Source organism: Sinocyclocheilus rhinocerous, unplaced genomic scaffold (genome assembly GCF_001515625.1).
Source record: "Sinocyclocheilus rhinocerous isolate Xijiao unplaced genomic scaffold, SAMN03320098_v1.1 scaffold287, whole genome shotgun sequence".
NCBI lineage: Eukaryota > Metazoa > Chordata > Actinopteri > Cypriniformes > Cyprinidae > Sinocyclocheilus > Sinocyclocheilus rhinocerous.
In genome coordinates, this window is record NW_015633524.1 from 1,742,198 (window position 1) to 1,753,627 (window position 11,430).

The 11,430-nt window shown below is 40.9% G+C and overlaps 1 protein-coding gene across 4 annotated transcripts in view; it reads left to right on the forward strand.

Moving 5' to 3' along the window:
• The first annotated feature begins 1,269 nt into the window (after positions 1-1,269).
• The window catches only part of LOC107744132 (sodium-dependent phosphate transporter 1-B-like), a 34,520-nt gene continuing 24,359 nt past the window's right edge, over positions 1,270-11,430 (forward strand). The window contains exons 1-6 of one of the 4 annotated variants that reach the window (XM_016557638.1): positions 1,270-1,336; positions 1,437-1,567; positions 3,961-4,710; positions 4,864-5,004; positions 5,210-5,295; positions 5,818-5,914. In XM_016557638.1, the coding sequence (XP_016413124.1) occupies positions 4,368-4,710; positions 4,864-5,004; positions 5,210-5,295; positions 5,818-5,914 (667 nt within the window). In that variant the 5' untranslated portion in view covers positions 1,270-1,336; positions 1,437-1,567; positions 3,961-4,367. Of the gene's footprint in view, positions 1,568-3,960; positions 4,711-4,863; positions 5,005-5,209; positions 5,296-5,817; positions 5,915-11,430 lie in introns of all 4 variants that reach the window. The other 3 variants (XM_016557639.1, XM_016557637.1, XM_016557640.1) reach the window with 3 other exon arrangements.

Below are 11,430 nucleotides of genomic sequence, written 5' to 3' on the forward strand. Positions count from 1 at the left end.
GCATTACATGGCTTGCCCACCCACATCCCTCTGATCCTGATATAAATTGTATTACTAGAATTAAAAAAAACTTTTTTAGAAAACGAAACATTTTCTTATGAACTTTGTGAATTCTTTTGATAAAATACATTATGAAATATAACACAATGAGAATAATACAACACTTTTACTTAAACGTTAATATCAATCTTTTACAAGTGTTTGTAATAACTTCTGACTGTGATCTAGTGTGGATTTTGGTAAAATGATGAGGCAGAAATATATTGTTAGTAACATTTTGGAGGAATATTTGGGGAAGATACGCAATTACAACTTCTGTGGGGCATGAAAGAAAAGTAATGTAGCCTAACTAGTAGTGTAAAAATATTTATTGTTGCCAGAAAGTAGTAAGTAACATAATAATATTACTTTTGAAAGGAGTAATTAGTAATGAGTAATAAATTACATTTTTTGAGTAACTAGCCCAACCCTGGTCCTATCTGAAGCACAAAAATCCTATGCTCCTGAAGAGAGAAATACTCCATTGAGGTCACTTTTTTTCTGTGGCCACATGGGGGAGTTATAGCACAGCGTGCAGGAATTGAAGCATCACCTTCATAGAGTTTCATCTCAGTCTATCTCATGACTTCCCATAACCCAAGAGAGGAACTGAAGAAAATTAGAGTCACAGGGGATACAAATAAACAAGAAACGCCTTTGAAATCTGACAGTACAACACATGACTATTAATAATCACTAACAGACAACATTTAGGTTTAGGACAACAATTCAGTTTTATCTTTATATATACACAATGAGTATACTTTGTCCCATTCTTTAATAATTAAGAGACTGTATTAAAGAAACAGACTACACATATAGATTTAGATATAACACATTTCTGAATATATATATGTTCTCCTTTTTCTAAATCTTTTTTTTTCATATATAGTTTTATTTTAATTCTCACATGTCAGAGAAAATAAATACCAAATCAATTATGAAATTCCAAAACAAATGACTCAATTACATTTAGCCTACAAAAAGAACATTCTTTAAACATTTGAAGTGAAGTATATTTGGAGTAGATGCTGTGTAGTCTTAAATGAATATTTGAAATGCCTGGATTCTACAGATTTTGCATTTTCCAGATTGTATAGTTACAGAGTAGTAGTAATGCTCGACAAGTCTAAGGTTAAGTAGTCTTTTTTTTTACTACCATTGCCAAATAAAACCAGAGGGCGGGGTTTGTCTTTTGACGTCACTATCCACCGAAGACAGCCCCGCCCTCGCACTCGGATGATATATGTCTTGCGTGGACAAGCAGGAACTCATCATCTGGAGCCGGCTGAAAGAGGTTTATTGCGATTTTTTCATTGATTCAAGAGCTTAACACAACTAGCAGTGTCTTGTTTGTAGTCTTAAGCTTTGAATTTACTTCATTTACCCGACGTTAGTGCTTAGGAAAGAGCGAGAGCATTGACTGTCTTACCCCGCGCGCGCGGAAAGCGGTTACGGGAAGTTGACTGGGCGGGCTACAGTGTCAAAAATATCTAAATCGACATTTATCGACGGTTTCCTTTGAGTGGTGAGTAAAAATATATATTTTTTAGTTATTCTAGTTGGCAGTGAGTGATATTTGTCTTACTTTCTCATCGACGTTTTTCCTTTGGCTTATTTAAACGGTTAGAATGAGCGCGAGCTCGTGGCTTTGTCAGCTGACTCGCGATGTTTAAACGTGGAAAAAAATGCCAATGTCTCTTTACGGTTAGTTAACAACACCGTGTCACTGATACATGCTGTTTTATGTGTAAAGGATTTATTTTTTGGGGTATTGGTATTTTAATAAAGCGGTTGTGATTAATAACGTTAACGTTATATTATCTGTTAGCGGGCGTGAATGAATGACGACACGTGTAGTGCGGAGCCGGTGTTCTGACGAACAATGCTAACGTTACCTATCAGATTATGCGACCAACACCGTTTTTATCCTACTGTAAGGGTAGGTGTACATGTTAATAAAGCCTCACACCTTGTTAATATGCTGGAAGCTAAATCTGATAGGTAGCACTTTAAGCTATCGAATAACGTTAATGCTACCATCTGTTTTAATGGGAGGTAGTAAAATCTGACAGGGTAGCACAAATCGTCAGAACACCGGCGCTCTCAGAAAAAGGTGTACATGTTAATAAAGCCTCACACCTTGTTAATATGCTGGAAGCTAAATCTGATAGGTAGCACTTTAAGCTATCGAATAACGTTAATGCTACCATCTGTTTTAATGGGAGGTAGTAAAATCTGACAGGGTAGCACAAATCGTCAGAACACCGGCGCTCTCAGAAAAGATGGATATTGCCTTGTTAACCTAAAAAGCCCTACAACATTTTTATATTGAAATAGTGTAAGATTTTATTTTCCATTAATATCAACGAATTGTAACTGCTTAAAGCGGTCGTTTTTATGGTTGTTCTCGAGTAAATTGGTTCCTCAAGCTAACGTTAGCGAGGAAGTGCGTGTCTAGCGCGAGCGGGGAGAACTGGCTCAAACAGCCCTAGAGTGACAGTCAACCGCATTTCATCATTTATTTTCTGCGTTTCTTTGCCAATAAATTCTGCATTGCAGGAATGTACTGGAAAGCCACATGACACCGATGCGCTGACGGCTTAATTTGAATAGTAGTCGCTGTTTGTTGTCACAGAGCTTAAAATATTAACCAAAGCGCTGCCTTCTCGGGCTTGTAAAACAAAGTGGCCCGATTGACTTTGATCACTGTTTTTGTAGTGCTACATATTGTGACCTTGAACGTATTGGCTTGATTATTGTAACCAAAAAGCCATCGGTTTTAGTTAATGCGTAATCAGTTACCATATAGTGTATAGATGTTATTTTAAAGAGTTTTGTTGTATGATCATGCATGCATGCATTCTGTCTGTTCTCGATGCGCACCCTTTTTTGTACAGTGAAAGAGTTTTCTAGAGACCTTCAGCTCTGCAATATGCAAAAAAAGTACTGCTAGTACTAGGCCTGTCGCAATAATCAATATATCGACTTGTCGCGCAATATATGTACATGACCTCAATAATTTTTGGTGACGCAATATATTGCCCATTATAAGAAAAGAAGGTCAGGAAAAAATCTGTAAATGGAAAAATCTCCTCAAGTTCTTTGTGCATTTTTCTTTTTTTGTACTTGTTACTTTGCACTTTTTGTTATAATAATATCGCAATTATTTCTGGGCAATATATCATACAACAAAAAGTTGTTATTGTGACAGGCCTAGCTAGTACTGCTTTAGTGTGTAATATGGCGCTTTTCCACTGCATGGTACGGCTCACTTTTGGGGGGTTTTCCACTGGGTACAGTACCTGGTACTTTTTTTTTAGTACCACCTCGGTTGAGGTTCCAAGTGAACCGTACCGTTACCAAAACGTGACGTGTAAACTCTGCTGATCACGGATTGGCCGGAGAGAATCGTCACTACCTGCGTTACTGAACTTGCGACACAAACACAACAGAACCGCTAGATTTAAATCAGCACAGCCAGCGAAGGATCGAACGCAACTGTTTTGAACGAGCGCACCTTTTTTAACAACCAAAAAGTGGCTGTTCCCCCTGTTGAGGAAGTACAGACGTTCCTCTCGTTGATAGCAGAGGAGCGGATCCAGCGAGAGCTTGATGGGGCGACGCGGAATGAAAAAGTTTTTCAGGAGATCTTATTTTAAATGTGTGCTGAAAAGATCGATTCGCGGCTTTTGAGAATCGATATCGAATCGACGTCATTTAAAAAAACGATTAATCGAAAAATCAATTTTTTGCCCAGCCCTAGTGGAAACGGAAACCGTACTGAGCCGTGCCGAGCCGAGTCGTACCACACAGTGGAAAAGCGCCAATAGACTTATGTCCAAGTTCTGGCCCCTCTGCAGTGAAATTGTTGCATAACATGGGAACCTTCCCACTTTCTCCTCTCTTTTTTTTTTCCAGGAATGAGCTACCATTCACCCACCGTGTCTGTTGCACAATGGATGTCCGCTCTGTCTGCCTAATTGCCCAAGCCAAAACAAACTGTAACAGATCTAGTCTATTCAGAGGATAGCAATAGGCCCTCACTCCACCCTCTCCCTTAACGTTAAACATCAGTTTAGAGCAGAGCAGTGCAGATTCTCTCTGGTGTCTGGATTGCTTTGATTTGCTGGTTTAGCGAAGGGGTGAAGGTAGGTCTGAGGCAGAAAACAGATTTAGAAACATTGAGTACCTCAATTTTCTGGGGATTAAAATATCCAGTGTGCTGCTGCTTGAATTATTTATACATATTTGGTTCTCTTCCCTGTAAGATTGTGAAGTTTTTTTTTTTTCTTCCCCCCGTATAACTTGAAAACCATCTACGCACAATGGTGTCGACAACTCTGGCCACAGTAACGATTTTGACCACCCTTGCCACTCAAGGGGCTCTGACAGATTATCTATGGCTCCTAGTCGTAGGCTTCATCATAGCATTTATCCTGGCCTTTTCGGTGGGTGCTAATGACGTTGCCAACTCGTTTGGTACGGCAGTGGGTTCAGGTGTAGTTACCCTTAAGCAGGCCTGTATTCTTGCTACTGTCTTTGAGACACTGGGCTCTGTGCTGCTTGGAGCCAAGGTCAGCGAGACCATCCGCAATGGCATAATCGACGTGACTATGTACAACGGCACGGAGCACGTGTTGATGGCTGGATCAGTCAGCGCTATGTTTGGTGAGTAGTTTATGAAGCTTACTACTAGGGGTGTGCGATATATATCGTCTGCGATAATATCGTAATTGTTGTACTTGTTTGTAATATATTATTGATTTTTTTTATATGAAAAATTGAGGTTTCTCTAAGTTTTTCGTTTTCACTGGCCTTCAGGCTCTGCTGTTTGGCAGTTGTTTGCTTCTTTTCTGAAGCTTCCTATTTCTGGGACCCATTGCATTGTGGGAGCTACCATTGGTTTTTCACTGGTCGCCAAAGGTCAGCAGGGCGTCAAATGGCTGGAGCTTCTTAGAATTGGTGAGTCAGCTGCATTCACAAGAACGATCCATTTGTAGTTGCACTTGTATGATTATTCTGGTAGTCAAGAAACTGGAGATTAGGCTTGCCGCGATAGACGGTGCTGACGGTGATACCGGTGTTAAGCCGCAACACCGGTTACTTCACTTGCCCACCGCGGAGATGTTTGTTTCCTAACGTGTCATTGTTCTTTGTTCACTTACAGTTGCTTCTTGGTTCCTCTCACCTGTCCTCTCTGGCATCATGTCTGCCATTCTTTTCTACTTTGTTCGCAAGTTCATCCTGCAAAAGGTAAATAAAATGATCTTATCTTTAAACTTAGTTTCCTGAGAATGAGACGCAGATTCACTCTCTGCCAGCAGGTGGCGCTTAAAGCGTTTCCTTGGTTTCCGCTGTAAACAAAGCAGTGCTGCACTTATGAACTTTAATATGCATTATACAGAGGCAAGATGAAAAAAAAAATACAATCTAAATTTTTCTAAAGACCGTAAGTTCCCATACAGTGTTTCCTTGGTAACCGCTGTAAACAAAGCAGAGCTGCACTTATGAACTTTAATATGCATTATACAGAGGCAAGATGAAAAGAAAAAATACCATCTAAATTTTTCTAAAGACCGTAAGTTCCCCTCAGACATGCATTCATATAAACTCCTACCCCTAAATGAATCGCGATTTGTTTAGCATCTCAACCGGTTTGAATTGTCACATATTTAAATCGATTTTCAACTGGCTCGCAGTTAATCGTTACATCCCTATTATAAGGTCATGCCAAAGCTGGGTGTTGGCTAAGAGTCTGTACTTTGTCCTTTGCAGAAAGATCCAGTGCCCAATGGTCTGAGGGCCCTGCCTTTCTTCTACGCTGTTACAATGGGAATCAACCTGTTCTCCATTATGTTTACTGGAGCACCGAGTGAGTATCGCTCTATGTCTGCCTTTTGCATGTCCATTAACACCCTAACCAGATGCCCAGACTCTGAAGACTGTGTTTACAGTGCATAAGGCAAAGCAGTGTTTAACCAGTGGGCTCTGGAGAACTCAGTGGAGCACTCATGACGTGGACATGTGGTGCCTGTATTCATGATCTCAGTCAGTGTTTTTTCCTTCTTCATCATAGGAGAGAAAAAAACAGTTGAAATAAAGAATTCATGCCCATCAAAAAAAAAAACGTCAGCCACAGTAGAGAAAGCACCAAATTTGAGTGCCGTTAACTGTTGAGCTCTCAATACTTTTGCCTTTTGAATTTGAAACCCTATTAAATGAGCAACCTTTGCTCCTTTTTGTTTTCTCTTACCCACAGGGCTCAACAATTCAAGAACTCAACTGGCCTGGGCCGTTAAATGAAGGCTTCAGGCCAGAGTATGACGCAATATGCACCCTCGGAGTGTGTACACGCATGCACTCCCAGGCGGGTGCGCTTTACGTAGGCACAGCAAGGTGCAGCATACACGCATTCACATAGCAACACACATACCTTTTGCCTTAGACATCCTAATGCACTATGTAAGGCTTCAGAGAAAGTTTTTATTATTATTATTATTTGGACAGTCTATAGCAGGGGTGGCGAACCTCTGGTCCTGGTGAGCCGCAGTCCTGCAGAGCTCAGCTCCAACCCTAATAAAAACTCACCTGCCTGTAGCTTCCTAGTAACCCTTCAGACCTTGATTAGCTTGTTCAGGTGTGTTTGATTAGGGTTGAAGCAAAACTCTGCAGGGCTGCGGCTCTCCAGGACTGACGTTCGCCACCCCTGGTCTATAGTTATGTAAGTTAGTTATGGGAAGTCAGTATGTTTTTAAATAAAGTCCTTAAGTTAAGTACTTAAATTAAAGTTAAGTAATAAAGATTAAGTTTAATTGTTAAAAAAACCTTTTGACTTATTAATGCTAAATGCTTAGTCCATTCAGATAATGTGTAGTGGTTTTCATCTGACACACTGAGCACAATTTCTAATGACTTTAAAGATTAATAGCCTCTCAAAATTAAAAGGCTGTCCTCTAGAGCCCATTTAATCATTCCAGTGTCACTTCAGGACTCTGAATCAATCAGAATGAGTTTTCTCTTCAGCCAAATTCATCAGCTGACGTCATGTAAGTTGTTTGAGCGCACCAGGTCAAAGACATGTATCCTCTCACAAGTTCCCACACCAATTCAGGTTAATGTAGTTAGTCATAGTAGAAACATCTTAACATAAGCTTATCCTGATCTTTGGCCTCACCTAGTGACATCATCATGTCATCTGCTGTTGGATTAGCTTTAAAGGAACCACATCACCAGACACAGTCCCTTCACTCCTCCCACTCTCAGCCTGTTTAAGGCAGTTCACTCAGGTTCATTTAATCCAGAGCATCTCACAGGACAGGACAGGACAATACCAGCACTCACCAGGGGGGGGTTGAGAGGCATGCGGCATGTCATGAATTGTTGATCGACCTCCTTTGTCTTCTAAAGAGAGCTGAACACAGGCACACATGCCCTGTAAAATTTCAGACAGTATGTAACTAGGTCGAGTTTCCTTGAAGCGGAGTGTTTGCGCTGGTACTTGGAACACCTTGTTTTTCTGGTTTTAACCATTTATGCAGTATGATGGTGACAACACATTCCAACTCACATACTGTACAAAAAGTTGAATCCATTCAAACTACTGTAGCTTGTGATATATAAGCGTGATACGCACATCATGTCAGGGATCCATTTCTAATAACCCCATTTCCCAAACATGGTGCCTCTCAACACTTTGTTAATCATGTGCTATAACCCACCCCTGCTCCCAGTTTCAGCACACAGACATATGGTCATTCAGCAACCACAGTGCCTGGAAAGTTCTCCCCATGCAAAATACAGATGACACATAAGCCCTCTTTCTGTTTTTAATGCCAGCAGCCCTCAGCATTTGAGATCTGAGTAGGCAAACAATTATTTGTTAGTTCTCCTCTCTATTCTGTTTAGTTAGTCAACTAGTTTTCAAACCTTGATTAGCTTGTTCAGGTGTGTTTGATTAGGGTTGAAGCAAAACTCTGCAGGGCTGCGGCTCTCCAGGACTGACGTTCGCCACCCCTGGTCTATAGTTATGTAAGTTAGTTATGGGAAGTCAGTATGTTTTTAAATAAAGTCCTTAAGTTAAGTACTTAAATTAAAGTTAAGTAATAAAGATTAAGTTTAATTGTTAAAAAAACCTTTTGACTTATTAATGCTAAATGCTTAGTCCATTCAGATAATGTGTAGTGGTTTTCATCTGACACACTGAGCACAATTTCTAATGACTTTAAAGATTAATAGCCTCTCAAAATTAAAAGGCTGTCCTCTAGAGCCCATTTAATCATTCCAGTGTCACTTCAGGACTCTGAATCAATCAGAATGAGTTTTCTCTTCAGCCAAATTCATCAGCTGACGTCATGTAAGTTGTTTGAGCGCACCAGGTCAAAGACATGTATCCTCTCACAAGTTCCCACACCAATTCAGGTTAATGTAGTTAGTCATAGTAGAAACATCTTAACATAAGCTTATCCTGATCTTTGGCCTCACCTAGTGACATCATCATGTCATCTGCTGTTGGATTAGCTTTAAAGGAACCACATCACCAGACACAGTCCCTTCACTCCTCCCACTCTCAGCCTGTTTAAGGCAGTTCACTCAGGTTCATTTAATCCAGAGCATCTCACAGGACAGGACAGGACAATACCAGCACTCACCAGGGGGGGGTTGAGAGGCATGCGGCATGTCATGAATTGTTGATCGACCTCCTTTGTCTTCTAAAGAGAGCTGAACACAGGCACACATGCCCTGTAAAATTTCAGACAGTATGTAACTAGGTCGAGTTTCCTTGAAGCGGAGTGTTTGCGCTGGTACTTGGAACACCTTGTTTTTCTGGTTTTAACCATTTATGCAGTATGATGGTGACAACACATTCCAACTCACATACTGTACAAAAAGTTGAATCCATTCAAACTACTGTAGCTTGTGATATATAAGCGTGATACGCACATCATGTCAGGGATCCATTTCTAATAACCCCATTTCCCAAACATGGTGCCTCTCAACACTTTGTTAATCATGTGCTATAACCCACCCCTGCTCCCAGTTTCAGCACACAGACATATGGTCATTCAGCAACCACAGTGCCTGGAAAGTTCTCCCCATGCAAAATACAGATGACACATAAGCCCTCTTTCTGTTTTTAATGCCAGCAGCCCTCAGCATTTGAGATCTGAGTAGGCAAACAATTATTTGTTAGTTCTCCTCTCTATTCTGTTTAGTTAGTCAACTAGTTTTCAAAATAACTTATCTTAATAAACAACATGACTTTTTTCCCAGATTTTTTTTCTGGAAGTTTATACAAGTTGCCAAAAGTCAGAGCTAGTCTGCAGATTTTAGGCAGGGACAGTTGCCATATTTCCCAGAAAAACTCATAGTGCATGATGGGCACAGACTTCAGACTGTGATTCTATCCAGTCAGAGGAGATCAAACTTATTTAACATTTTAAGCCGATTTTAGAATACATTGTTTCATTTGTTGTGCTTCTCCTAGCAACGAGGCACATGTTTCTGCATTAGTTTATTGCTTTCATGACGTTTTGATAGAATGGTAGTGCGTGAACCCCAGTTACTGTATTATGCTTAATTTTTCTGTAACCATTTGATACATCATCAGGTGTCTGATGCCTAGAGTTTTAAAATCTGTTCTGATTTTTAAAAGTCGTATAGTGTATTCCAGCCTTAACTTGTATTACTCATATTCCTAATTTAAGAATAAGGAACATGATGATTGGCTACACCCTCCCGCCCCCAGTACTTCAATGTTTGTTTTCCGGTCTGCTTCCCCTTTGGAAAAACAGACAGTGGGGTGTTTTGGTTTCCCTGGGGATATAAAGCAAACACGAAAGGCAGCAATAACAGACTTGTGGATTTGAAATTGAATGATTTTATATTTGGCCAGACTTATTCAGCAGGACTCAAAACAGTTTACAGTGTCAAAAAGAACATTTTATTTAAAGTACCGAATCAGTTGTGGGTGCTAAAATTGGTGGCAGGGGTAAAAAAAACTGGGTGTGCCTCAACAGACACCAAATAACATTCTGGTGGTGCTACAAAGGTAGAATTTTATGACACCATAAAAGTTTATTTCATGATGTCAGTTAATTATCAAAAAATGCTTGGAACTTTTGGAACAGACACGAGGCAGTCAAAGACCACAAATGGCATAATTGGCATAAACACCAGTGCCCGGCCCACAATGACTCATAAACCATCATCATCCCGTAACCAGGATGAGGTATAGTGCTGAACGTGTCTGGAAAAACAACTCGTGTTATTGTGTAATAAAGGCCATGGGATAGCACATTTTATTGTGAGGTGAAGCAGGAAATGAAGCCACTTCCATTCATTCATCCCACTGCATGATTGTGGTCTGGCTGCTCCCCCTTTTGTGGGGGAGTGTTTGTCAGACTACGTTGATGTGAGCATGAATGCATTCCCTGCCTAACTCGCATGCACAGGGCTGCATTTTCACACCACGAGCAGGAACCATGCCAGACTGCCATACTTGATAACTGGGCCCTATTCGTTGGCCTTTCTCTTATTTCCGTCATTCACCCCCTCACCTCCTCTGGCCACACCTGTTCTGTCCCTTTAGATGCTGCCAAGTCATTTGGGTGTTGGGGAAAGTTCAGCTGTTCCTCACATACCTCAGCGCTCTATTCAAAGAGTGTGGTGCTCCTTGTGTCTTGTCTCCTGAGATTGAACTTAAGTTGCATAACCAAAGCACGCAGCGGCACAGCATGCCCTGCAGTGTCCTGCAGTAGTACGTGCATGTGGCAAGGCACGGGAGTTTATGCCCCACTGCTCCCTGTCCTCTTATTTCTCAACCTCTGTTTATTTTTCACAGCCCTACTCTAATAAGGCCATATTTTTTTCAGTTTCATTTGGACAAAGTCTTGCTCTGAATATTTCCAGTACCTTTTTTTTTCACCCCCTTTTTGGTCTTGTGAACCTATGTTGAGGCATTTCTTTGTCTGTCTGTGGTTTTGGACCCTGTGGGGAATACGTAAATGGCCGACTTGCTCAGCCAGCACTCTTCCTTGAGCATGCAACATGCATTCTTCATCACCGCAGCTAACACCGCAGTCTTGGCTCAGATATAACCTTTCTATAGGAGTGGTCACATTTTTTTCCCCACCCGTCCTCCCAAAGAGGTGGGGGGGGGGATATCTTGCCGCAATAGCCTTTTAAAGGGGTCATAGGATGCTACATGCACTTTTACAAGTTGTTTGAAGTGAAATGTGTGTTGGCAGTGTGTGTACACAACCACCCTATAATGATAAAAATCCGCCCAGTGTTTTTTTTTTTTAATCTAGTTAAATGTTTTCCCCTTTCTCAAATCGAGACGATCTCAGATGCCTGTCTGTGTGACGTCACAAAAACAGGCCCCTCCCA